Source organism: Bufo gargarizans, chromosome 2, assembly GCF_014858855.1.
Source record: "Bufo gargarizans isolate SCDJY-AF-19 chromosome 2, ASM1485885v1, whole genome shotgun sequence".
Taxonomy (NCBI): Eukaryota; Metazoa; Chordata; class Amphibia; order Anura; family Bufonidae; genus Bufo; species Bufo gargarizans.
The window spans coordinates 479,481,321-479,507,071 of NC_058081.1; the positions used below are offsets into that span (position 1 = coordinate 479,481,321).

Here is a 25,751-nt window from a genome sequence, read left to right on the forward strand (position 1 = left end):
TTGCTGATCAGAACAGTCTATCCCTGACCATGTTCATGAACTATACATTCCTCATGTTCCTCTTTGTAATGTTATATTAGCGGCGTTGTCATAGTGATATGAGTTGATTTAATTTTGCTGGCAAGTTGGGCCAAGTAACAAGCATTGATTAAATAGCTTAGGGGAAATCTACAAAAAATACATGCAGCAAAAACAAATGTAGTAAAATTAATGAATGAGGGAGGAAAAACTGCATTAGCAACTATTCCTCCCACATTCCGTTTGCATCGGCCAGTGTAATTCGGCGAGTGCTAAAGCGCGTCAATGGATGTGCTATCATCGAACAGTGTAATACAGCCTAAAGATCCAGCAAAAATACATTTTAAAATGTAACTAAAAATGTAAGTATGGTAATAAAAAATAACCCTGTTGCAGGTGAGAGGGCAGGTGCTGAAGGAGCTATATAACGCAAAAAAAAATTCAATTTTCGGAAGACTATAGACAAGACATTCTGCAAACAACCCTGCTCCCATAATTTACCTCTAGAAGTGAATGCAAAAAGAATCTCTTTTAAGAAGACATTTGGCACAGCCCAGATTTGGGCAACATATATACCATGCAACAATTTCAGCCTAGTTAATAAAGAAAGCCTTGTCAATAAATTTGTTCAGCTGTTAGGTCACATACTGTTCATAAGACCAAATGGTAAACCATAATGGGCTTGAAAAATTGGCCTATGGTCATAATTATCTATACTGAAAATGACATTGTCTCCATTGTCTGTGAAGAAAGGAGGTGTTTGTAGGTATGCTCCCAGGCCACGATCTCAAGGCCTATTAAATCTTTTTATTTACAGTAATAAAACATATCTATTCAGCAATGAAGCATGATGGTCAATCAAGAAAAAGTCATGGATGATCACCTCCAAGACAAGTAAACTCCACCATGGACCACCACTGATCACACAAGGATGACAAGAGCAAATGGTAACTGGCAGCCTGTTTTTGAACTGAAAGTTCCAATGTCTCTTCTATTCCTGATATGACAGGCACTGGTTTAGATATTTAAGAGTCCTTGAGTATCCTTGCACATGGCAAGCCCCAGCAAACGTTCAGTTTAAACAAAGCCTTGTACCATCTGCAAGACTTGAAGTCTTGAAGACATTTTCTCCCAGGTCTTCTTCTCCTCAGCTTGTTAGATGCAAGAACAAGCAACCTCTGAAATTTTAGAGGGCTACAAATAAGACATTTTAAAACTACATCTTCACCGGAACACCACATTTGCAGACAATCAGTCATTCTCTTTTTTTTTTTTTTCATTTTTGTTTTAGAAAGCATAACAAGGACCTTACACATTTATCATATAGATATTTGATAAGCAGCCTAACAGGACAGATCACTATTATATCTACATTGTAAACATGCCTTCACCATCTCATCAGTAGACTTTGTCAATTTTAGAAGCAACCATGCAGAGGACAGTAAACATGAATGCCCTGTACACTAGGAAGCATCCTCCTTCCTATGAATATAATAAAGCAGTCACTGAATTAGGATCAGAACCTGCACTACACTAGAAATTAAACTACACTCTAAACTTAAAGGGGTTCTGCACCTTCATTTAACTGATGATCTATCCTCTGGATAGATCATCAGCTTCTGATCGGCGGGGGTCCGACACCTGGGACCCCCACCGATCAGCTGTTTGAGAAGGCAGCGGTGCTCCAGCAGCGCCGCGGCCTTCTCACTATTTACCGCCGGGCCACCCGCCCACTGACGTCACGACTTGTATCAACTAGAGTGGGCGCGGCTAAGCTCTGTTCACTTGAATGGAGCTTAGCCGCACCCACTCTAGTTGATCCAAGTCGTGACGTCAGTGGGCGGGCGGCCCGGCGGTAAACAGTGAGAAGGCCGCGGCGCTGCTGGAGCGCCGCTGCCTTCTCAAACAGCTGATCGGCTGGGGTCCCAGGTGTCGGACCCCCGCCGATCAGAAGCTGATGATCTATCCAGAGGATAGATCATCAGTTAAATAAAAGTGCAGAACCCCTTTAAGAAATGCAAAGGAAAAAAAAGTGAAACATTTCCTATCAATTGCCAAATATTATACAAGCATTAAAACAAAGCTTCAAAAAAGTCCAAAAATGTAAGCAGTGTCATCATTCACCCATATATGGACACAAAATAAATTACACTGCTTTCGTAGTTGCTTTAAAAAAAAAACAAAAAAAAAAACGTAATAACATATTGCAAATAGGATATTCCAAGAATGTTTTACTTCTATAAAAAAAAGCATGCATATAATAGATCTCAAATAGAAATACATATTCTTTTAACACACTGATGTCGTCCTACTAATTATATATATATATATATATATATATATATATATATATATATATAGTCCATAGATGGACACATAAGATATCACACTGCTTTCATAGTTTCTTTCAACAAAAAAAAAAAAAACTTCCTCTGTGATAACATATTGCAAATAGGTTATTCCAAGAATGTTTTACTTCTATAAAAAGGCATGCATATAATAGATCTCAAATAGAAATACATATTTTTCTTAACACACTGATGTATTCCCACAAAATATATATATATGTAAGAATATTTATACATATTTATTATTACTATAGCTTGCATTATCGTTCTGCGCTGAACTTTATTTTTTATTGTTTGTCTGTTCCGCACAACATTGCTTTATGTTGCTTTGCAACTTAAATACTGTTAACCCTTTAGCTCTTCAACACATATGCATTCTCTGAAAAGATGCCACAGCTGGTGGCACCACACAGTAAAATACTTTACAGGCTGGATACATATCTGTCATTTTATTGTAGTTATTACTTATTTTTTTTCCCTGGACTGCTATATTAGGTATATCTTGATAGGATGCGCTGGTATTTAAGGCAGCCTTAGATTTCAGAATTTCAAAAATAACAAGCCCTAGTAAAATGCAGAAGTGACTGATGATTAGTGATCTTGTATAACAGCTATAGAAGGTCAAACAATAGAATGGAGCCTTCATTGAGAATGTTTGAACTTGTGCTTTAGATTCTTTTTTTTGAGTATGAGGCTATTTTAATGTCATTTCTGGAGTCAACGTGATTATGAGTTACAAAAACCTACACATCAGTCCTTTTTTTTAAAGGGGGTTGTTCCACCTTGGAGGTATTCTAGATCATAAAAAATGGTGTTCAGTGTTAATGTACTACAAAACAAATATTGAAATTGAGATGGCTGTTATATATCGCTGCTGATGTCACTGGGCCAATCTGTGAATACATCATTTCCAGAGAAAGATCCCCCCCCCTCTCTTACTTGGTGGGTGACCAGGAATGTGCATAGGACATGTCAGCACTCACAGGCTCACACACACTTACATATACTCACACACGGTTTAATGCCACTTATCACCTGGTATTTAGTTTAAAGAAAGAAAGGCATGGATCAACAATTGGTAAGAAAGGTGCACTGAGAGAGAGGGGGAATGGGACTTGGGATAGAAGACGGATAGGATTTCTTCTTCTAGTGTTGATAATTATTGTCATTGACCAAAGTTGGAGATTCAGCTGAAAGACAGATAAAGATTATATTAACAAATGTACAATATTAAAATAGTATACGCTATACTTTTTCTGTTTTGAACTGGAAGTGGAGACTTTCATCGCACCTGACAGCCAAGACAATCATATAATACAAATAAAATGTTTTAAAGGGTATAAAAAACACGGTAAAGGCTGCTCTCAAAGCATCTTTACATCAGAGAGATCACTATTCAGAATGAGCGCCCTTCACAAATCGCAAGCTTTCCTAACCTGAAACACATAAACCTGAAAATCTAAAAATAAAATGAAATAAACAAATGGAAACTCTTACTGTGGGAGGACAGAAGGAGCTCCCGATCGGTGGAAATGTACATTTTGCCATTTGCCATCACGGCGGTGCCAAATACATGTCTCCTCTGACTGGGCAGTGCGGGGGACACCACTGGTATCCAAATACTGAGTTATGCGGATGTAGGCAATGCAGGCAGACTCATCACCCATCAAATGGATGTGAGGGTTGAGGATAGTTGTGTGGAGGGGTTTATTGCTCCTCGACCACACTAGAAAAAGACAAAAATGTATTTTCATTTATTACAAGTACTGCTTGGAAATATTTATCATGCTGCTTAGACCGTTTCTTAGGTAATACCAATTATATTATAATGAATGAAACAAGTTTAAGAGGTTGTCTAGAATTAAATAACTGGATATGTTTTTTTTTTTGTTGTTTTTTTTGGGGGACAATTTATCAACCAGTTTATTGTAGCACTATGTTTTTAATTCTTTATAACTAAGGCCTATAGTGTGAACTTTTCTTCATCTAAGGGGACATTCGCAGTTGCACCAGTGTATTTGGCAGGCTGTTCCGGTAGAGAATAACCTGCTGGATTTTCAGAATCTGGCACTGCAGGATTCTATAGTCCACTGCTGGATCCCCATTGGCTATAATAGGGTCCAGCAGTGATCCAGCCGCTTTCCGGCATAACTGTCAGGTTTCAGCCACACAAAAACAGTTGCATGCTACAGATGCTAACATACCCTAAGGGTCCCTTTACAATGTCCAATGTCAGGCCAATAACGAATGGCGATTGATTATAGTTGATAGGTGTTTATTTAACATGCCTTTCACATGGCTCAATGCTAAGGGGGTTAAATGATTACTATTACTGAAAATCTCCTCTCCTGTTCACACATTATATTGTCCTCAGCACACCCACTGCTCCCACAGGTTGATGTGCTGCTGACAAATGACAAATCTAGGTGCCACATGAAAGGTGCAATCACCCAACAATGATTGTTTTGCATCTTTTGGGTGATCGGCATTAACTTTACACAGGACAGTTATTGGGAATGAGTATTCATGCAAACCTTCATTCACAATAATTTCCCTGATCCCCAGCCCATTTAAAAGGGTCCCAAGTGAAAAATAAAGTGAACAGTAGGTCACAGTTTGTTTATTTTACATGCACTACCCCTATCATTACAAAAATGTTGATTAACTCACAATTTTCAAAGTAGAAGCGATGAAAGTCTAGACCCTCCACCAGGTTCCCTAATGCTTCGGGTTCAAATGCTGTCATTCCAGGGTCACACATTTTACTACAAGAGACAGAAATGAATGAGAATGTAATGTCTAATTAGCATACTACATCAGTGTCCTGATCCTAACTTACACTACATGGCCAAAATATGTAAACACCTGATCATAACATCAAAATAAAGTTGGGCCCCTTCTATTACTATAACAGCCTCCATTTTTCTAGGAAGAATTTCCACAAGATTATGGCATGTCCATGGGAATCTCTGCCCATTCAGCAAAGACAGCATTTGTGGCACTGATATTGGATGAGAAGGGCTGGCTCATAGTCATCACTCCAAATCATTTGTAAGGTGTTCAGTGGGGTTGAGGGCAAGGCTGATCATAGCGACTTAAATACCCTCACACCAGACTTGTCACACAATGTTTTTGGGTTGCAGTCATGCTGTAATAGCAAAGGGCCTCCCCTAAAAACAGTCCAATACCATTATCCCAAATTGTATATTAGGCATTGTGCATTCTAGTAGGTATTGTCCTCCACAGATCTGCCAAACAAAGATTCATCAATCGGACTAAAAGAAAGTGAAAAACATGATTCATCTCTCAGACAGAGAACACATTCCCCTATTCTGTAGTTCAGTGGTGTATGCATTACAGCCAACATTTGGCAAGGGTGACATGGTAATTTTAGGCTTGGGTGCACCTTTTTGACCATGGAAACCTATATCATGAAGCTTCTGACACACAATTCTTGTACTGATGGAACTTCCAGAGGTAGCATCGAACTCAGTAGTGAATACTGTAACAGATATTAGGCGATTTTTATGCACCATGTCCTTCAGTACTTGGCAGACCCTTTCTGTGAGTTTTTGTGGTCTAAACTTAATTTGCTGTGCTGTTATCGGTCTATTTTTTTTCCAATTTACAATGCAGTTGAACGAGGCAGATCACACATTTTACAAATATACTTGTGGCAATGGTAACAACCTATAACAGTGATGTGACAAGACCAATCTCGCCACATTGCATTGGAGAAGCCTGGTTGCCCGCCTGCTTCCTTTAGACTATGGCCCCATGTTGAAATGCTCGATTTTCCCCTGCAAAGACATGAAAGCCGGGTCATTTGGTACTTGCCCTATATGAACAGTGATACCCCAGATAGCTATGCCATGGAGCCCGTTCCATCATGTGGCTAATACAATTTTGCCTCTGCCCTTGGAGATAAATTGGATTACTTCCCAATTGTCTCCAGAGGACAGAAGACATTGTGTAAAACTGTGTATTCTCCTGCCTGTGATAATTACATTAACCCATTGTGTAAGGTAATTGTGACACAGGCAGAGGAGAGGATTTTGTGTGGGAGTGTCTGAGTGTATTGTACGTGTTTACTGGTTGTTTTACAAAACCCTGTAGGTGATACTAATGTGTATATAAGAACAATAAACACACAGCTCTGGCTGACCACTGCTTGACCCTCAACATGACACCTTGTCTCGTTCTTGGGGGGATTCACTGTATGTTGTTAGATTGTTAGAGACCGATTGCTAGGAGTGTAAGCCGCTTGGGTGCGTTTCCTATTCGTCTGATAGCAGCTATTCGTGAGGTTCCGTTCGGGAATTTGAAGTGCTATGCTGTATTCCGTTCGGGAGTTTGGAGCATTCCCTTGTATGCCGTTTGGGAGTTTGGTGTTCTGTAAGTAGCTGTGCCTGTAGCTCTGGAAGGGGAAGATCGCTTAAATGGTTTTAACCCCTTTTATGCTTCGGTGCCATTACAATTAGTGGCAGCAGTGGGATCGTTCCCACAGCCAGAAGGACAGCTACAGGAGACACCATTCCATCAATTTTACAATTTGAGGGCAACGCATGTCCTAGTACAGCGACCCTGACAGCACCAGAATGGAACCAGCAGTGGAGTACGATGAGGGTGTCATGGATGACCGAGATGCAATAAGGAAAGGCATCTGGTACCAGGCACTGGGTATGGAGGAGTACCAGCAGGTCGGGAGGTTCCCCAAGGAAGACCAACGGTTGCGGAAGCGAGTAGCACTGCGGATGCACTTCCTGGGAGAGCAGCCCCTGGAGGAATGGGTGAAGGAAATGGAACACTTAGTAAGGCAGGAGATGTGACTGGAAGATGCCTACCAGGCGCTCTGGTGGTATAGGGGACAGTACCTGCCCTGGACAGCTGAGCATGACAAGCAAGAGGGAGAGGAGTTGGATGGTCCTGGCTTGTTATGGGAGACTTTTTCAGAGCCATATTTTGGTAGCCCTACACAAACCCTGTTCATGGATCTCTTTGAGTGGCGAGAGAGAAGGTATGACTGGGACGACACTCACAAAATTGAGCAAGGCCTGGTCCACCTGGTGACCTGGGAGATGGAGCTGGAACAGGACTACCAGCAGCTGTTCCACTCCAGTGAGAGGGCTCAGCGAGAGAGCAGAGTGTCAGACCCAGGTCCAGAGCCCTTCAGGCTGGCAGGATATTGTGGAGGTTTACTGGGAAGAAACCCATGGGGCCGGTGGAGATGGGACAGAGGTCTCTCCACCGGTCCTGCAGGGAATTGGGAGCCCAGTCTCCATTCCCCAGCGGCAGGCTGAGTTACAGGGGGCAGAGACAGTTGGTCCTGTTCCCCAGCGGCAGAGTGTCCTACAGGGAATAGAGAGCCCAATCTCCTTTCCCCAGCAACAGGACACTGTATTGGGAGTGGAGACAGTCAGTCTCCCTCCCCAGAGGCTGGAAGTATGTATGGGAGAGGAGTTGGCTACCCCCTCTCCCCAGCACCAATGTGATTTATTGGGAATTGTGAGCCCAGTCTCCCTTCCCCAGCGGCAGGCTGAGTTACAGGGGGCAGAGACAGTATGTCCTGTCCCCCAACAGCAGAGTGTTTTATTGGGAGCGGAGACGGTCGGTCGGCATCCCCAGCGGCTGGAAGTATGTTTGGGAGAGGAGCTTGCTACCCCCTCTTCCTAGAGGCAGCTTAACGTACCAGGGGGAGACAGTAAGCCTCACAACAGTGCAGATGGGACCGTGGTCTCTGCACTTACAGCACAGGGGGTAGGGACAGTTGGTCCTGTCCCCCAGCAACAGGGCTGTTTAGCCAAAGGAGAGACAGTCAGTCTCCCCCTCCAGCAGCAGAGCTGGGTATCCAAAGGGGAGACAGTCGGTCTCCCCCTCCAACAATCAGGCTCCAACCAGGCTTCTTCCGTGTTAGCGCTGGCACCAGGGCAAAGTACCGCTGGTTTATGCCCACTCAGCAACCCACCAAGGCAGTCTACCAGTCCCCCACACAGCCGTGGTGAGGCACCTGGACATGGACAAAGTTCTCCCTTGCTCAGGGTGTGGTAACCATTTATTGTGGGTGGGCTGTACTGCTGTTTGTTTTGTGGGTGGGCTGCTGGACTAACAAGGGCACTGACTGGCAGGAAGTGAGATACCCTGTTAGTCTGTTTGGAAAAGGGGAGAGATGTGACGAGACCAATCTCGCCACATTGCATTGGAGAAGCCTGGTTGCCCGCCTGCTTCCTTTAAACTATAAGTGAAAGTAGAGGGATGGCACTCAACACCTGAGGTGTATGGAAAAATAGTGTTTAATAAAGAATAGCTGATGTTTAAAAATATATTAAATATAATGGCTGTATATGTACATAATTAGATAAATAAGTACATGATGGTAATAGAGATTAAAAGATAAAAAACACAAATATAAAAAATACAATAAAAAATATGAGTGAAAAATATGGGGGTGATTAAATGTCAATTCAATTAGATCCTGCTGGAAAAAAAGGATGAATCCTGCTGGAAAAAGAAACAGATATCTGCTGAAAAAAAGTCTTTTTCTTATATTGTAATGACCAGTGATATGGTGGCCAATATTATCCTGGTACAGTGTCAGTGATGTGGAATCCTGTTGGGAGAGAAAGATGCTCCTTCCTATAAAAGGTCTAATTCATATATCCCAAGATTTTGGGTTTAAAATTCAATCCAATTCTGGTATTGATTATTTATTCACAGATCCAGTGTTGGTGGGCTGTGGAATAGAGACTGCTTAGTAAGCAGGTACGTTACCCTCCTTGCGGCTGTTGATGCGCTGTTCAGCGGCTCCTGTCCGGGCGGCGATGTCCACGTGTGCCGTTCCCGCTCGCTGGTATCTCCGGCCGTTGGTTGCTATTAGGTGTCGTCACTTCCGGTGACGTCACCTGCGTTCCTCGGATCTCCCGCTCAGTGCTGATGGAGCTTGCCACGTGGAGGCTAATGGCGGGAAGTGGAGACGCTGTAGCTTTTTAGGAGGGAAGTGGATAGATAGCTCCGGAGCTCATCTGTAGTTGTGGGATCCTTCTTATTCGTTGCTAGCTAGATGTCATAGGCTTTGAGTAAGCCTATGACATCTAGCTAGCAACGAATAAGAAGGATCCCACAACTACAGATGAGCTCCGGAGCTATCTATCCACTTCCCTCCTAAAAAGCTACAGCGTCTCCACTTCCCGCCATTAGCCTCCACGTGGCAAGCTCCATCAGCACTGAGCGGGAGATCCGAGGAACGCAGGTGACGTCACCGGAAGTGACGACACCTAATAGCAACCAACGGCCGGAGATACCAGCGAGCGGGAACGGCACACGTGGACATCGCCGCCCGGACAGGAGCCGCTGAACAGCGCATCAACAGCCGCAAGGAGGGTAACGTACCTGCTTACTAAGCAGTCTCTATTCCACAGCCCACCAACACTGGATCTGTGAATAAATAATCAATACCAGAATTGGATTGAATTTTAAACCCAAAATCTTGGGATATATGAATTAGACCTTTTATAGGAAGGAGCATCTTTCTCTCCCAACAGGATTCCACATCACTGACACTGTACCAGGATAATATTGGCCACCATATCACTGGTCATTACAATATAAGAAAAAGACTTTTTTTCAGCAGATATCTGTTTCTTTTTCCAGCAGGATTCATCCTTTTTTTCCAGCAGGATCTAATTGAATTGACATTTAATCACCCCCATATTTTTCACTCATATTTTTTATTGTATTTTTTATATTTGTGTTTTTTATCTTTTAATCTCTATTACCATCATGTACTTATTTATCTAATTATGTACATATACAGCCATTATATTTAATATATTTTTAAACATCAGCTATTCTTTATTAAACACTATTTTTCCATACACCTCAGGTGTTGAGTGCCATCCCTCTACTTTCACTTATATTTCCTCACCACAAGCGTTGGGTACGCCTTGTTTGGATAGAGCACCTACTCCATCCTTTTGTCAATAGAGAGCCGCCTCAATCTTACCCTTCCTTTAAACTATGGCCCCATGTTGAAATGCTTGATTTTCCCCTGCAAAGACATGAAAGCCGGGTCATTTGGTACCTGCCCTATGTGAACAGTGATACCCCAGATAGCTATACCATGGAGCCCATTCGGATAACAAAAGACTAAGTGAAAGAATTTGGCTCCATTGCAATTGAACTGTATTTGTGTAGTCTGAGTGCCATTCACCTAATAATTGAATGCACTCAGACCTGAGCTATTTGGATATATGTTAAATGTCTATGTTTTATGCAATAGCTGCACAGTTAAATATTCTTATGTCTTTTATTGTCTTTTGCTACCATGTGGCTAATTTGCCTCTGCCCTTGGAGATAAATTGGATTACTTCCCAATTGTCTCCAGGATAGAGGACATTGTGTAAAACTGTGTATTCTCCTGCCTGTGATAATTACATTACCCATTATGTAAGATAATTGTATCACAGGCAGGAGAGGATTTTGTGTGGGAGTGTCTGAGTGTATTGTATGTGTTTACTGGTTGTTTTACAAAACCCTGTGGGTGGTACTAATGTGTATATAAGAACAATAAACACACAGCTCTGGCTGACCACTGCTTGACCCTCAACATGACGCATTGTCTCGTTCTTGGGGGGATTCACTGTATGTTGTTAGAGACTGATTGCTAGGAGCGTAAGCCGCTTGGGTGCGTTTCCTATTCGTCTGCTAGCAGCTATTCGTGAGGTTCAGTTCGGGAATTTGAAGTGCTATGCTGTATTCCGTTCGGGAGTTTGGAGCATTCCCTTGTATGCCGTTTGGGAGTTTGGTGTTCTGTAAGTAGCTGTGCCTGTAGCTCTGGAAGGGGAAGATTGCCTAAATGGTTTTAACCCCTTTTTGCTCGGGGTGCCGTTACAAGTGCCAACTATAAAGTTAAAAAGCTCTTCTGTATGACCTTGTATGATATGGGTGGGACAGATGGCAAAAGATAAGTTCCTATGAACCTCGGTCCAAATATGACTGAGCAGATCTCATTGACTGCAGTTACCTTGGATAAAGAAGGAATAGGAAGTGGTAGCTGTGACTACTTCCATATACAGTCATGAATGGAGGTAATAAATTGAGCCAACTGTCTTGATGAGCATGATAGTGAATTCGTAGAAACTGCTCAATTGATTGATCTCTCAGTTTGGCTATTGCTTTATAGATGGTAGGAAGATGAGAAATCTAGAGTAATTACCAGAGAATTGAACAAGGCTCTCCAAAGTTTGATTAAATATAATATGGGTTGGTAGAGTAGACCATGAAAACAAAGAAAAAGGATGTGCCGATCATTGATCAACCCATGCAAATGAATAAAATGCAGAATCTTAGATACATGATCCACAACCACCAAGATGGTAATATAGTTCTGTGTGGAAACAAAAAACGGTGAAAAGGTCCAATGAGATCTCATACCAGGGTTTATTTGGGATCATAAAGGTTTAAAAGGTTGAGAAGGACCAGTTAGTGCCAGCTGGGAGGATTTACTTTGTGCATACTTAGAAAACAAAGGGAAAAAAACGACGAAGGCACGCCGAAACGCGCGTTGGGGTAGCGCCATCCTGTTTGGTCCCCTCCTGGTCTGATGCTTGGTGAGTCTTCATTGCTCTCTTACACCCCGGCTTTCCTCCATCAGGATTGTTACTTTTTTTGCTAGGCTTTTGCCTGTTGGCCGGGTGTCTGCAGGTCCATGCTTGTGTGGGCTTTGAATTTTTTACTTCCAGACTCACCATTTTTATTTACAATCATTCTATATCTGCGGTTAATTATTTTCATTATATGTTGCACCCGCTGATTATATACTATCATCCATGACCGGAGTGTCCCTCCCAGGGTGGCGCTGTTTTCTCCTCTCCCTGCTCCTTTTTGTTCCCTGTCCTACTGCATTTTGTGTATGCAATTTTGATGTCTTTTTATGTCCTAATAAAACATTTATAACAATTACTACCTGGCTTTTTGAGCTCCATTCTTCTTCTTTTTTTCTGATTTTGTGCATACTTAGTATAGGAAGCCACAAATTCCTTTACATGTTGTCTTCAATATGATCATCAGCAGAAACTATATAGTAATTTTGAGGTGTGTTGGACTTCTGGAGGATGTGAAAATTTTTTGAGACAGTTCTGAAAACAAAATGTACCCAATTAAGTACTACCGTTTTTTTCTTTGCCTTATAAGACGCACCTGCCCAAAAGACACACCTAGGCTTCAGAGGAGAAAAATAAGAAAAAAATATTTTTCATTAGAGATCTAATCAGACCACCAATGTTAATCAGACCTCAACTCAGAGCCCCAATCACAGTGTCAGTGTTAATAAGACTACCAATCAGACCTCAGCTTAGACCCCAATGTTAATAAGATCCCAATCAGACCTCAGCTCAGACCCCTAATGTTAATAAGACCCCAATTAGACCTCAGCTGAGACCCCCAATATTAATAAGACCCCAATCAGACCTCAGATAGAGCTCCAATGTGAATAAGAGCTTGATTCAGACCTCAGATCAGACCCCCAATGTGAATGACCCCCAAGCAAATGTCAGATCAGAGCCCTAATGTGAATAATATCCCTGTTCAGACCTCATATTAGACCCCCAATTTGAATGACCCCCAAACAGACCTTGATCAGAGCCCCAATGTGAATAACAGCCCCCATTCAGACCTCAGATCAGACCCCCAATTTGAATGACCCCCAAGCAGACCTCGATCAGAGCATCAATGTGAATAAGAGCCCCCATTCAGACCTCAGATAAGACCCCCAAGCAGACCTCAGATAAGAGTACCAATGTGAATAAGAGCTCCCATTCAGACCTTAGATCAGACCCCCAATGTCAATGCTCCCCATGCTTAGAGCTGACAAAAAAAAAGATCAACTTACCTCTCCTGCTCCTGACACTGCCATTCCTGTCATCCAGCCCTTTTCTTTTCTTCCTGCTGATGTGCAGTGACCTGATGTCGCACAGTGTGAGGTCACAAAGCACCAACGTGCAGGATAAGCGGTAAGTACTGAGCCCGGGGAGCGCTGCATTCACTGCTTACAGGTACTCCCGTACTAATGAGTGTTTCCATAATGGAAGCGCTCATTGGTATTTGTCCCATAAGAAGCACTGACATTTCCCCCCCACTTTGGGGGGGGGGGGGGAGTGGATCTTATAGGGTGAACAAAATGGTAGGTCAGCCAGGCCTTAGCCTCTCGGGACAATAAGGAAAACATATAGACTATTCTCACCCAGTTGGAGCTGAATTGCAGCAGCACACAGTTCAATGTCCACAGTGCACTGGTTGATAAATCTCCAGCAGGCCTTAGCCTTTTTATCAAATCTAACAGGAGTTGGTAGTCGAGACTGTAAAATTGAGACATAGGTCTACATTGCTGGTGTGGTCCATAGTGGCAGTTGCTGCTGATAGGGTAAAAAGTCCATCTGAGCAAAGAGATCCTAGTTAGCTTGAAACATGTCAAATTGACAGGACGTTAACTGTGGGAATCCACGTGTAGGAGTGTAGTAGCCATGGGACCCATGACTTGATTTTACTGTTACAGCATTGGAGCAACAGTGGATTCTCTAAACTGTAATCTGATTGGTGTAGGCTAAACTAGGATGTAGAGATTAAAGGATTATATGTTTTTTACCCTATGATACCCATAGTGAATCTACAGGGTACACTTATCCAGTGTAGTATCAGCTTGACAACAGCAATGTAGCAGTAGCAAATGTAGTCCAGCAACAAGGAGAAGTAGGCGTTAGGAAGTCAACAGAAGTATCAGGAGCTGAAACGGAATCTGTCACCAGTGACTTTCCTATCAAACTGTTTGCACAGACACATAGCTGTGGTATACCTATGCAAATTTGGCATTTGTTGTAATGTAATAATGTGCCCCTTAATAGTAATGACCACTGTGCTAGTAATGCCCTCTGTGTCCCCACCATAGTATAAATCCCCATTGTGCCCCCTTCACAGTAATAACACCCACTGTGCTCCCTTCACAGTAATAATGCCTACTGTGCCCCCTTTACAGTAATAATGCCTACTGTGCCCCTTAACAGTAATAATGCCCTATGTGTCCCCTTCATTGTAGTAATGCCTTCTAACTCTGTGCCTCCTCCATAGTAGAAATTCCCATTGTGCCAAATTTACATTAGTAATGCCCTCTGTGCCCCCTCCAGACTAGTAATGCCCTATGTGCCCCCTCTATAGTAAAAATGCCCTCTGTGCCCCCTCCATAGTAATAAAGACCTCTGTGCCACCTCCATAGTAATAAAGACCTCTGTGCCCCCTCCATAGTAATAAATTCTTCTGTGCCCCCTCCATAGTAATAAAGTCCTCTGTGCCCAGTGGCGGATCCAGGGGGGGGCAACGTGGCAATTGCCCCCCCCCCCCCCCGAGCTGGCGGCGGGCGGCGGCGGCGACAGCGAGGCACAGGGAGATAAGCGCTTCCATTGTGGAAGCGCTCATCTCCAGTCATCTGTATCGCCGTCCTCAGGACAGATGCCTGCCTGTGCTGCGGCAGGGAAGGGAGAGGCGTCCCTTTCCCTACCTCTGATAGGCTGCCGGCCTAGTGCCTGCATGAGCCATACAGCGTGGGACACAGGCCAGAAGAGGCCTGCATCGCATTGCTGACATGGAGGTAAGTATGTGTTTTTTTTTTTTTTTTTCATTATATACAATACTTTTACTGGCACCTGGGGGCGGTTATTACTGGCAAAGGGGGGGGGGGGCTATTATTGGCAAAGGGGGGCTCTTATTACTGGCAAAGGGGGGGCTCTTATTACTGGCAAAGGGGGGGCTCTTATTTCTGGCAAAGGGGGGGCTCTTATTTCTGGCAAAGGGGGGGCTCTTATTTATGGCAAAGGGGGGGCTCTTATTACTGGCAAAGGGGGGCTGTTATTACTGGCAAAGGGGGGCTCTTATTACTGGCACAGAGGGGCTCTTATTACTGGGGGCTGTTATTACTGGCACAGAGGGGCTCTTATTGGGGGCTGTTATTACTGGCACAGAGGGGCTGTTATTACTGGGGGCTGTTATTACTGGCACAGGGGGGGCTGTTATTACTGGGGGCTGCTATTACTGGCACAGGGGGGCTGCTATTACTGGCACAGGGGGGCTATTATTACTGGCACATGATTGGGGGCACTATAGGGGCATCTACTGAGGCCACAAAGAAGGAGTATTTTATATGGGCTCTCTGTACAGTACAATTTTATACTGGGACACATTATGGTGGGTACTATGGGGAAGGGGGGAGAGGAGTACTATGGGGTCATCTACGGGGGGCACTAAGAAGGGGTATTTTATACTTGCAAATTATGGGGGACACTGAGGGCATCTACTGGAGCATTTTATACTGGTACATTATGGGGGGCACTAGGAGGAAGGAGGGTGTGAAGCACTATGGGGTCATTTACTAGGGGCACTATATAGGGGTATTTTATACTGGCACATTATGGGGGCACTATGGGGACATTAGCTCAACTGTGGGCATTACAAGGGGGTATTTTTTGCACTGTCATATTATAAGGATAATTATTTCTACTGGGGGGGGGGGGCATTATGGTGGGCTTTATTACTCCCCTATGGTATGAGCCCCCTAGTAGCAGCACCATCCTCTCCCTGCTCTGCTATCCCTCTGCCCCTTCTCCAAATACGTATTATGAAATCTTTCTCATTAGGATAAAACACATCAGCTCCGCCGAGCCCCCGGCCAAAGTGTGGAAGTGGCGTCCGAGATCCCCAAGGGCCAAGCCAAGTAACTGTGAGTGTTCATGTGAAATATGATTGTTATACACATATAGCCTACACTGTGTAGTCTGTTCTATAAGCACTATTGTTTTGTGGCGGCGGACAGAAAATAATCTGAAAGTGCCCCTCCCGAGACCAGGCTCTGGATCCGCCACTGTCTGTGCCCCCTCCATAGTAATAAAGACCTCTGTGCCCCCTCCATAGTAATAAAGACCTCTGTGCCACCTCCATAGTAATAAAGACCTCAGTGCCCCCTCCATAGTAATAAAGTCCTCTGTGCCCCCTATGTATTTTAAAAAAACAAACACAGTAACTATTCACCTTGCCCCATTCCTGAAGCTCACATACCTCTCTTTCCTGCAAGCACAGATCGCTCTGCAGCACTGTGTGGGCAGAGATTATGCAGATTTCCGGTCTGCAGGCTCCACCCACACAGGCAGGCAGCGCAATCTGTGCCTGCAGACTGAATGGTGGAGCGGGGAGAAGTCTCCCTGCTTCACCATTCAGTGTGCCGCTGACCTGAGGGAGGGGAGGAACGGGGAGCTGAGCGGTGAGTGAAAGGACTGCAGCTCCTAGCACTCCAGCAATGAGCGCTTCCATCTGTATTGATTGAAGTGCTCATTGCTTCTGGCACCCCGCTTAGACCCGACACCCGCTCCTGCTGCCGGCTTCCTCACTGCGCCTGCACCAAAGGAAGTAAGCCAGCAGCAGGAGCGCGTCCTTCACTCACTGCGCCGAATACTAAAAGGGACGGAGCCGGTGTGGGATTTATGGGACACTGAAGAGAACTCGAAAGTCAATCAACTGGACCTGGGCGTGCCAAAGGGTGCATAGACCTAGCCCCTAGGTGCTGAAGCAATGCCCTAATAGTCTTTATTTTAAGAGAACTGCGGCAGGCAGGGAGTTAAAAAGAACACTGTTATGCACTGCTTACATTAGCACATCGCTAATGTCAGTCAGCTACATAACGTTATTTCTCATGACCGAAACCCTTTAAGCACTGCTTTGTAACACCCCCTGTGCTCTGCATACTCCTCCCTCCCCTTGATTGACAGGGCTAGATAGCAGGCTGTGAGGGCAGAAATGTGTCCTAAAGCTGTGTGCTAGCAATATCACATCACTATATACTATAGCTTTTTGAATCTAGAGGGAAAACAAACCAGGCTGTTATAGTGAGCTTCATTGATTTTAATATAAGCAGATATATAAAGCGAGTTTTACCGCGATGAGTGGTTGATTAAGTGTGGTTGTGTAAGTGTCACGATCATGGTTATGGTCATGACTCCTTGAACCGCAGGCAGTTGCCTGCGGTCTTGTTCTTGTTGTCAATCACAGGTAAGGGCTGAAGTATGTTGCCTCACCTGTGGTTGCCGCTGGCAACATTATGTATTGGCAGTATAGCAGCCTGAGCTGTGGCTAGGCAGCTTGCTGTCAAGTGCATGCGGTTACACCTGCAACGTGTGTTTATATGTGTGCACTTTCCGTTCTGGTGTGCACGGGGTTTATTGTGTGTGTATTCCCCTTAAAGTTTCTGTTTTTCCTTTGTCAGGTGTAGGAAGGGTTAACTCCCTTCTTTGTGTGAACTCTGGGTGTGTCTGTGTGTGGGTGTGGCTACATGGGCTATAAAGCCTCAGTTAAGATCAGTAGTCTGAGGGGTACTCCAGCCTTCTTTGTAAGCTGGAGACACCCTCCTGGTCCCTTATACCACCTACCAGTGAGGGCCACCCTTGTGGTCATAAATGTTGTTATGTGATGTTAAGTTTATGTCTATGTGGTGTCTGTTATTATTGCAGCTATGGTTCTGAGTCCTGAGTGTTTATGTGTGCTGTGTCCTTTTATGTCTGTGTGTGGACTTCAGCACTTGTGTCCAGGGATCCAGTCAGTGTGTCTGTGGCAGGTAGAGGTGGAAGTCTTTCACTCTCCTGCCATATCCATAGTCTGTTTATGTTTATATCCCATTGCAGCTCGGCCAGTTTAGACTCCTGTTTCTCCGCATCCAGGAGGAACAGGTGGTCTACCCAGCTCCTAGTTCAGGGATCAGCGGAGGGTGCAAGCACTCTTTGGGGTAGATGAGTGGGAGGGTGACAGAGAGGAGGCTGAGGAAAGTGAGGTAGCTAGCTGGGTAACAGTTAGAAAGCGGGTTAGAGGGAAGAGTGCCAGGGAGGCTAGCCCTGATCTGACACACCCCAACAAGTTTGCACGCTTGGCAGATAAGGGGGATGTCAGTCCAGGGACAGCACTGCTGCAGCCGGACACTTCCTCTGCCAGTCAGAGGAATATCAGCTTCAGTAGCAGGGAACCAAGAGAGCAGGGCAGGCTAGACAGGTGCTGGTAATGGGAGACTCCATTATTAGGGGAACAGATAGGGCAATCTGTCACAAAGACCGTGATAGCCGAACAGTGTGCTGTCTTCCTGGCGCTAAACTTCGACACATCGCGGATCGGGTTGACAGATTACTGGGAGGGGCTGGAAAAGATCCAGCGGTCATGGTCCATATCGGAACCAATGACAAAGTTAGAGATAGGTGGAGAGTCCTTAAAAATGATTTCAGGGATTTAGGTCAAAAGCTTAGGGCAAGGACCTCGAAGATAGTATTTTCCAAAATACTGCCTGTACCACGAGCCACACAAGAAAGGCAGCGGGAGATTAGGGAGGTTAACAAATGGCTCAAGAACTGGCGTAGGAAGGAGGGGTTTGGGTTCCTGGAGAACTGGGCCGACTTCCCTATCGGCTACAGGCTCTACTGTAGGGACAGACTGCACCTCAATGGGGAAGGGGCAGCTGTGTTGGGGAGAAAGATGGCTAGAAGGTTGGAGGAGTGTTTAAACTAGGGACTGAGGGGGAGGGAAATTACATTATAGAAGGGGAAGATAGTGCAGATAGAGACCGGGGGCAAGGTAGTGGGACTGGGGGAGGAATGGAAGGAGGGACTAGAACAGTTCAGAAGGAAAGGTGTAGGGTAAAAAATGTACATAAACCTCTCAAATGTATGTATACAAATACCAGAAGCCTGACTAATAAAAATGGGGAGCTGGAATTAGTGATGTGTGAGGAGAACTATGACATAGTGGGAATAACTGAGACATGGCTGGATGATAGCAATGACTGGGCAGTTAACTTACAAGGTTGCAGTCTGTTTAGAAAGGATTGTCAATACCGGAGAGGGGGAGGGGTTTGACTTTATGTAAAGTCTTGTCTAAAGCCCACACTCCTTAAAGATATAAGTGAGGGACATGAACATGTGGAGTCACTGTGGGTAGAGATACATGGAGCTAAAAACAATAATAAATTACTAATAGGAGTTTACTATGAACCACCTATTATACCACAGAAAATCTACTACTAAACAAGATAGACAAGGCGGCAAATCATAATGAGGTGGTTATTATGGGGGACTTCAACTGCCCAGATATAGACTGGGAAACTGAAACTTGTATATCTCATAAAGGAAACAGGTTCTTGGCAATAACCAAAGACAATTACCTCTCCAAACTGGTTCGGGACCCGACTAGAGGGGCGGCCATACTGGACTTAGTATTAACCAATACAGCGACAAAATGGGATATCTTTAAAAGCATCCTAAAATCTCATTGGGAGAGGTACATACCATATGGGAATAAAAGGCTAATGAACAAAAAGAAACCAATGTGGATAAATAGAACTGTAAAGAAATCAATAAATGACAAAAAGAAAGCATATAAATCACTAAAACAGGAGGGCAGCACGGAAGCAATGAAAAACTATAAGGAAAAAAATAGAACATGTAGAAAAACAAATAAAAGCAGCCAAACTAGAGAGATTAATTGCCAAAGAGAGTAAAACTAACCCTAAAATGTTCTTCAATTATATAAATGTTAAAAAGTATAAATCTGAAGGTGTCGGCCCTTTAAAGAGTAATAAGGGGGGAGTCGCAGAGAGCGACGAGGAGAAAGCAAAGCTGTTAAATATTTTTTGCTCCAATGTATTCACTGAGGAAAATAAACTGTCAGATGACATGCAGAATGTAAAAATAAATTCCCCATTAAAAGTGTCCTGTCTGACCCAGAAAGAAGTACATCAGCGACTTAAAATGATTAAAATAGACAAATCGCCAGGATCGGATGGCATACACCCCCGTATCCTAAGGGAATTAAGTAATGTCATAGCCAGACCCTTATTTCTGATATTTGCAGACTCTATACTGACAGGGAATGTCCCACAGGATTTGCGCATGGCAAATGTGGTGGCAATATTCCAAAAGGGTCCAAAAACAGAGCCTGGAAACTATAGGCCGGTAAGTTTAACATCTGTTGTGGGTAAACTGTTTGAAGGTTTTCTAAGAGATGCTATCTTAGAGCATCTTAACGGAAATAAGCAAATAACGCCATATCAGCATGGCTTCATGAGGGATCGGCCACGCCAAACTAATTTAATCAGTTTCTATGAGGAGGTAAGTTCTAGACTTGACAGCGGCAAATCAATGGATGTCGTATATCTGGACTTCTCCAAAGCATTTGACACTGTACCGCATAAAAGGTTAGTATATAAAATGAGAATGCTCGGACTGGGAGAAAACGTCTGTATGTGGGTAAGTAACTGGCTCAATGATAGAAAACAGAGGGTGGTTATTAACGGTACACACTCAGATTGGGTCACTGTCACTAGTGGGGTACCTCAGGGGTCAGTATTGGGCCCTATTCTCTTTAATATATTTATTAATGATCTTGTAGAATACTTGTATAGTAAAGTATCAATTTTCGAAGATGACACTAAACTATGTAAAGTAATTAACACTGAAGAGGACAGTATACTACTACAGAGGGATCTGGATAGATTGGAGGCTTGGGCAGATAAGTGGCAGATATGGTTTAACACTAACAAATGTAAGGTTATGCACATGGGAAGGAATAATGCAAGTCACCCGTACATACTAAATGGTAAACACTCGGTAACACTGACATGGAAAAGGATCTAGGAATTTTAATACACAGCAAACTAAGCTGCAAAAAACAGTGTCAGGCAGCTGCTGCCAAGGCCAATAAGATAATATGTTGCATCAAAAGGGGCATAGATGCCCCTGATAAGAACATAGCCCTACTACTTTACAAATTACTAGTCAGACCACACATGGAGTACTGTGTACAGTTCTGGGCTCCTGTAAACAAGGAACACATAGCAGAGCTAGAGAGGGTCCCGAGGAGGGCAACTAAAGTAATAACTGGAATGGGGCAACTACAGTACCCCGAAAGATTATCAACATTAGGGTTATTCACTTTAGAAAAAAGAAGACTGAGGGGAGATCTAATTACTATGTATAAATATATCAGGGGTCAGTACAGAGATCTATCCCAGGACTGTGATGAGGGGACATCCTCTGCGTCTGGAGGAAAGAAGGTTTGTACACAAACATAGAAGAGGATTCTTTACGGTAAGAGCAGTGAGACTATGGAACTCTCTGCCTGAGGAGGTGGTGATGGTGAGTTCACTAAAAGAGTTCAAGAGGGGTCTGGATGTATTTCTGGAGTGTAATAATATTACAGGCTATGACTACTAGAGAGGGGTCGTTGATCCAGGGATTAATTCTGATTGCCTGATTGGAGTCGGGAAATAATTTTTTATTCCCCTAAAGTGGGGAAAATTGGCTTCTACTTCACAGTTTGTTTGTTTTTTTGCCTTCCTCTGGATCAACTTGCAGGATGACAGGCCGAACTGGATGGACAAATGTCTTTTTTCGGCCTTATGTACTATGTTACTATGTTAGCTTCTCCACACTGAAATCTATTCAGAAAGCTACTCTACATATTACTGCTTTATTCACAGGCACAATATATGATTAGAAAGATAACAGTGATATGTCTTAGCTTATAAGCATTGAAAAAATATGTATGTCTATCTGGTGATGTTGTAGCATAGTGGTCTACTATGCATGCAAAGATCTTAGGTTCAAGTCCCAGGAGAGATATGAGTTTTCTTTCTGTTATATATTTTCTCTCTCTCAATTAAAACCATAATAAAAGGTTTTGCTATAAGACATAAAATATAGTTATATAATAATAACTTACTATATTGAGAATAGTGAGTTTTCTGTTTTTTTTTTTTTTGCTAAAACATATTACTGGTTTATTCACAGACACAAAATATGATTATAAAGAAACCAGTAATATTTATTAGCTTTCTAAAAAAAAGAAAAAAACTTCTCAATATGATAAATGGTATATAATTTTCTTAGGGGATAAATGTGAAAGAAAAAATTGTTGAAGTCTCTCCTAAGATTCAAACCTAGGATCTCTACATGCAAAACAATCACTTAACCACCAAGCAGTAGAGATGCATGTTTTCCAATGCTTATAAGCTGACACATATTTACTGGTGTCTTTCTAATCATTATTGTGCCTATGAATAAAGCAGTAATGTGTATATTAGTTTTATTAGCAGATCTCAGTGTGGTGAAGCTATAGTACATAGAGTATATGATATGTAGACACTAGGACACAGCTCTGCCCTCAGTTGCATGTCTAGCCCTGTCAATGAAGGGGAGGGGAGTGTGCAGAGCACAAGGGGTGTTACAAAGCAGTGCTCAAAGGATTCAACCCCGCCTCCTGATGCTCCAATTGCTAATTTGCATATGAATAAAAACACAGATTTCCCTGCATCTGTTTATCATACAAACAAAAGAAATGTATAGTATTAATCAGCATGATGAGCCCTACCAGGCAGTTTGTCAGGTTTAATAGGGTTAATTCTGGTGACATAGCCTCTTTAATCCTTCAATGTGCAATAAAGTAGGGAGATGATGGCTTTGTGTAGTAGCAATAGGGGTAAATATCCACAAACGTCCAAAGTACTTGCTCTAGGACACTACACATATTAAGAAAACTCAGGAATGGAGCCTTGGATCAACAGATGAAAAACAGCATTTTATTAGGTGAATTACAGCTATGTGTCTATGCAAACAGTATGTGTCACGGCACCTTCTGTGACAGAGGTTAGAAGATCGAAGAGACTGACTGCACGTGAGTTTAACTGACAGTCTCTTGATTCTCAGTGTTGTGGTTTAGTAATGACCACACCTCTTGTCAGGTGCAGCCCACGGTCATTACTGCATTCCATACTTAGTTTGGTCTCACACTTCATACAATGCGGTTCATATTCTCTGCTTGGATTTGGAAGAGTTGGTGTGTGGACCTTACCTGTGTTCCCACTCATCAATTTTCTAAAAGATAAGTTGTACTGCTCTTTGTATTTGGTTGTTCCCTGTGCTTGTTGTTTCTAGGCCTCAGGTAGACGCTGTTTCATTCACCTAGGAAGGAACCAGTAGTCTCATTCCCTGCCACTAACTAGGGAATTTCAGGGCTCCTAGTGTATAGGTTCCCGCGTATGTATTTTCCCACTTTCAGGGTCTATACATACTGACAGGAGTCAGGGCCAGGTTTAGGGGCTTAGGTGAGCTTTTCGCTCTCCCTAGCCTTGAAGCCTAGTTCTGTGTCCCTCCCATCCCCTCTATTTGAGGGGGGCATATAATCTGGTAAGGGTCAAGGAGAGTGAGGAATGGAAGACAGCCTTTAATACCCCTGAAGAAATGACATCTTTCATCATCTGGTAGGCAGGTTTGTGGTGGTGTATCTGGATGATATTTTAATTTATTCCCCTGACATGGAGAAGCATCAGGATCACGTGAGACAGGTCTTAAAGATCCTAAGCGAGAATAAATTGTATGCTAAGAAGGAGAAGTGTGTATTTATGGTTCCAGAAGTGCAATTTCTGGGTTACCTACTCTCATCTTCGGGTTTTCCTATGGATCCGGAAAAAATCTGTGCTGTGTTGGACTGGAATCGACCCGAAAATCGGAAAGCACTCATGCGATTTTTTTGGGTTCACCAAATACTATCGTAAATTTATCTTGAATGTTAAACCATACTAAGAAAGGTGCAGATTTCTCAGTCTGGTCTGATGAGGCATTATATGCTTTTTCAGCGGTAAAGGAATGTTTTGCTTCTGCTGGTATACTGGTAGGGGTAGCAGCAGGCTTGTCGCAGGATCCATCACCTATTAAATGGCGCCCATGTGCTTTCTTCTCTAAGAAACTCTCGGCTGCTGAAAGAAATTATGACGTAGGCAATAGAGAATTGCTGGCCATTAAGTTGGCTTTTGAGGAATGGCATCATTGGTTGGAAGGAGTGGTTCATCCCATTACGGTAATTACTGATCACAAAAATCTGGCTTAGCTGGAGTCGGCTAAACGTCTGAACCCAAGGCAGGCCAGATGGTCGTTGTTTTTTTACCAGATTTAATTTTATTGTCACCTATCGCCCTGGGATTAAGAACGCCAAGGAGGATGGCTTGCAGAAGTGGTAGCTGCAAATACAGTGAAGGAGTTTAAGCATGCATGGGATAGGCATAAGGCCATCCTTCATATAAGATAGGGCCGGGGCTATTCATAGGATTCAGATATATTGGGCAGACTAGATGGGCCAAATGGTTCTTATCTGCCGACACATTCTATGTTTCTATGGCTTGTCGCGTTGCTTTCCTATCTTGTCTGAAGGGGTAGTAATATCTGGTCTTTATCCCAACCTTGAGGCAGAGGTGTTGGAGGCCCAGGGAAATGCACCAGATTCTTGTCCTCCGGGAAAGTTGTTTGTTCCTTCTGAATTATGGCACAAGGTGTTCGAGGAACATCACTGTACAGTTCTTAGAGGACACCCTGGGAGCAGATCCATGGTCCATCTCATCTCTTGTAGATTCTGGTGGTCTGGGTTGTGTAAATGTGTGGAGGGCTATGTGTCAGCCTGTAGTACTTGTGCATGTGCTAATGTGACACATACTCAGCATTCAGGATCTCTACTTCTGTTGTCCATCCCGTCCAGACTTTGGACTCATTTGTCCATGGACTTTAACACAGATTTGCCGACTTCCTCAGGAAAAACTGTGATCCTGGTGGTTGTTGATCGCTTCAGTAAGATGTCGCACTTTATAGCATTACCAGGGCTACTTAATGCTAAAACTCTTGCACAAGTGTTTGTTGACAACATCGTGAAGCTACATGGCATTTCCCTCTGATGTGGTGTCTGATAGGGGGACTCAGTTTGTTTCCAGATTCTGGAAGGCGTTTTGCACTCACTATGGGGTGCAACTGTTCTTCTCTTCGGCCTTTCACCCTCAGTCGAACGGACAGACTGAGCGCACTAACCAGAATCTGGAGACTTATCTGAGATGTTTTGTCTCAGAGAATCAGTAGGAGTGGTCTTATTTTTTGTCTTTGGCCGAGTTCACCATAAATAACCGTAGGCAGGAGTCCACTGATAAGTCGCTATTTTTTGGGGCATATGGGTTCCATCCACAGTTTGGCACATTTTCTGGTACTGAGACTTCTGGTATACCTGAAGAGGAAAGATTTTCCTCTTCTTTGTCATCTTTGTATCCTGAAAAATATGGGCAAGAAGTATAAACGAATGGCTGAGGAGTGGTCCAGACCTGAGACTGGGTGATTCTGTGTGGTTGTCCAAATTAAGTTGAAAGTACCTTTGTGGAAGTTGGACCCAAGGTTTATTGGTGCCATTATTAACCCGGTAGCCTTTTGTCTTGACCTTCCGCAGGCTTTAAAGAATCATAATGTTTTCCACAAATCCTTACTGAAGAGATATGTCGAACCTGCTTAA

General features: G+C 43.5%; 1 protein-coding gene across 1 annotated transcript in view; it reads right to left on the bottom strand.

The window, feature by feature from the left end:
* Nucleotides 1-2,015: 2,015 nt before the first annotated feature.
* The window catches only part of CAMK2A (calcium/calmodulin dependent protein kinase II alpha), a 263,773-nt gene continuing 240,037 nt past the window's right edge, over nt 2,016-25,751 (bottom strand). Inside the window, exons 17-19 of the mRNA XM_044281129.1 lie at nt 5,037-5,131; nt 3,864-4,092; nt 2,016-3,556 (exon numbers count right to left, since the gene is read on the bottom strand). Coding sequence (XP_044137064.1) covers nt 3,553-3,556; nt 3,864-4,092; nt 5,037-5,131 — 328 coding nt within the window. The 3' untranslated portion in view covers nt 2,016-3,552. The remainder of the gene's footprint in view (nt 3,557-3,863; nt 4,093-5,036; nt 5,132-25,751) is intronic.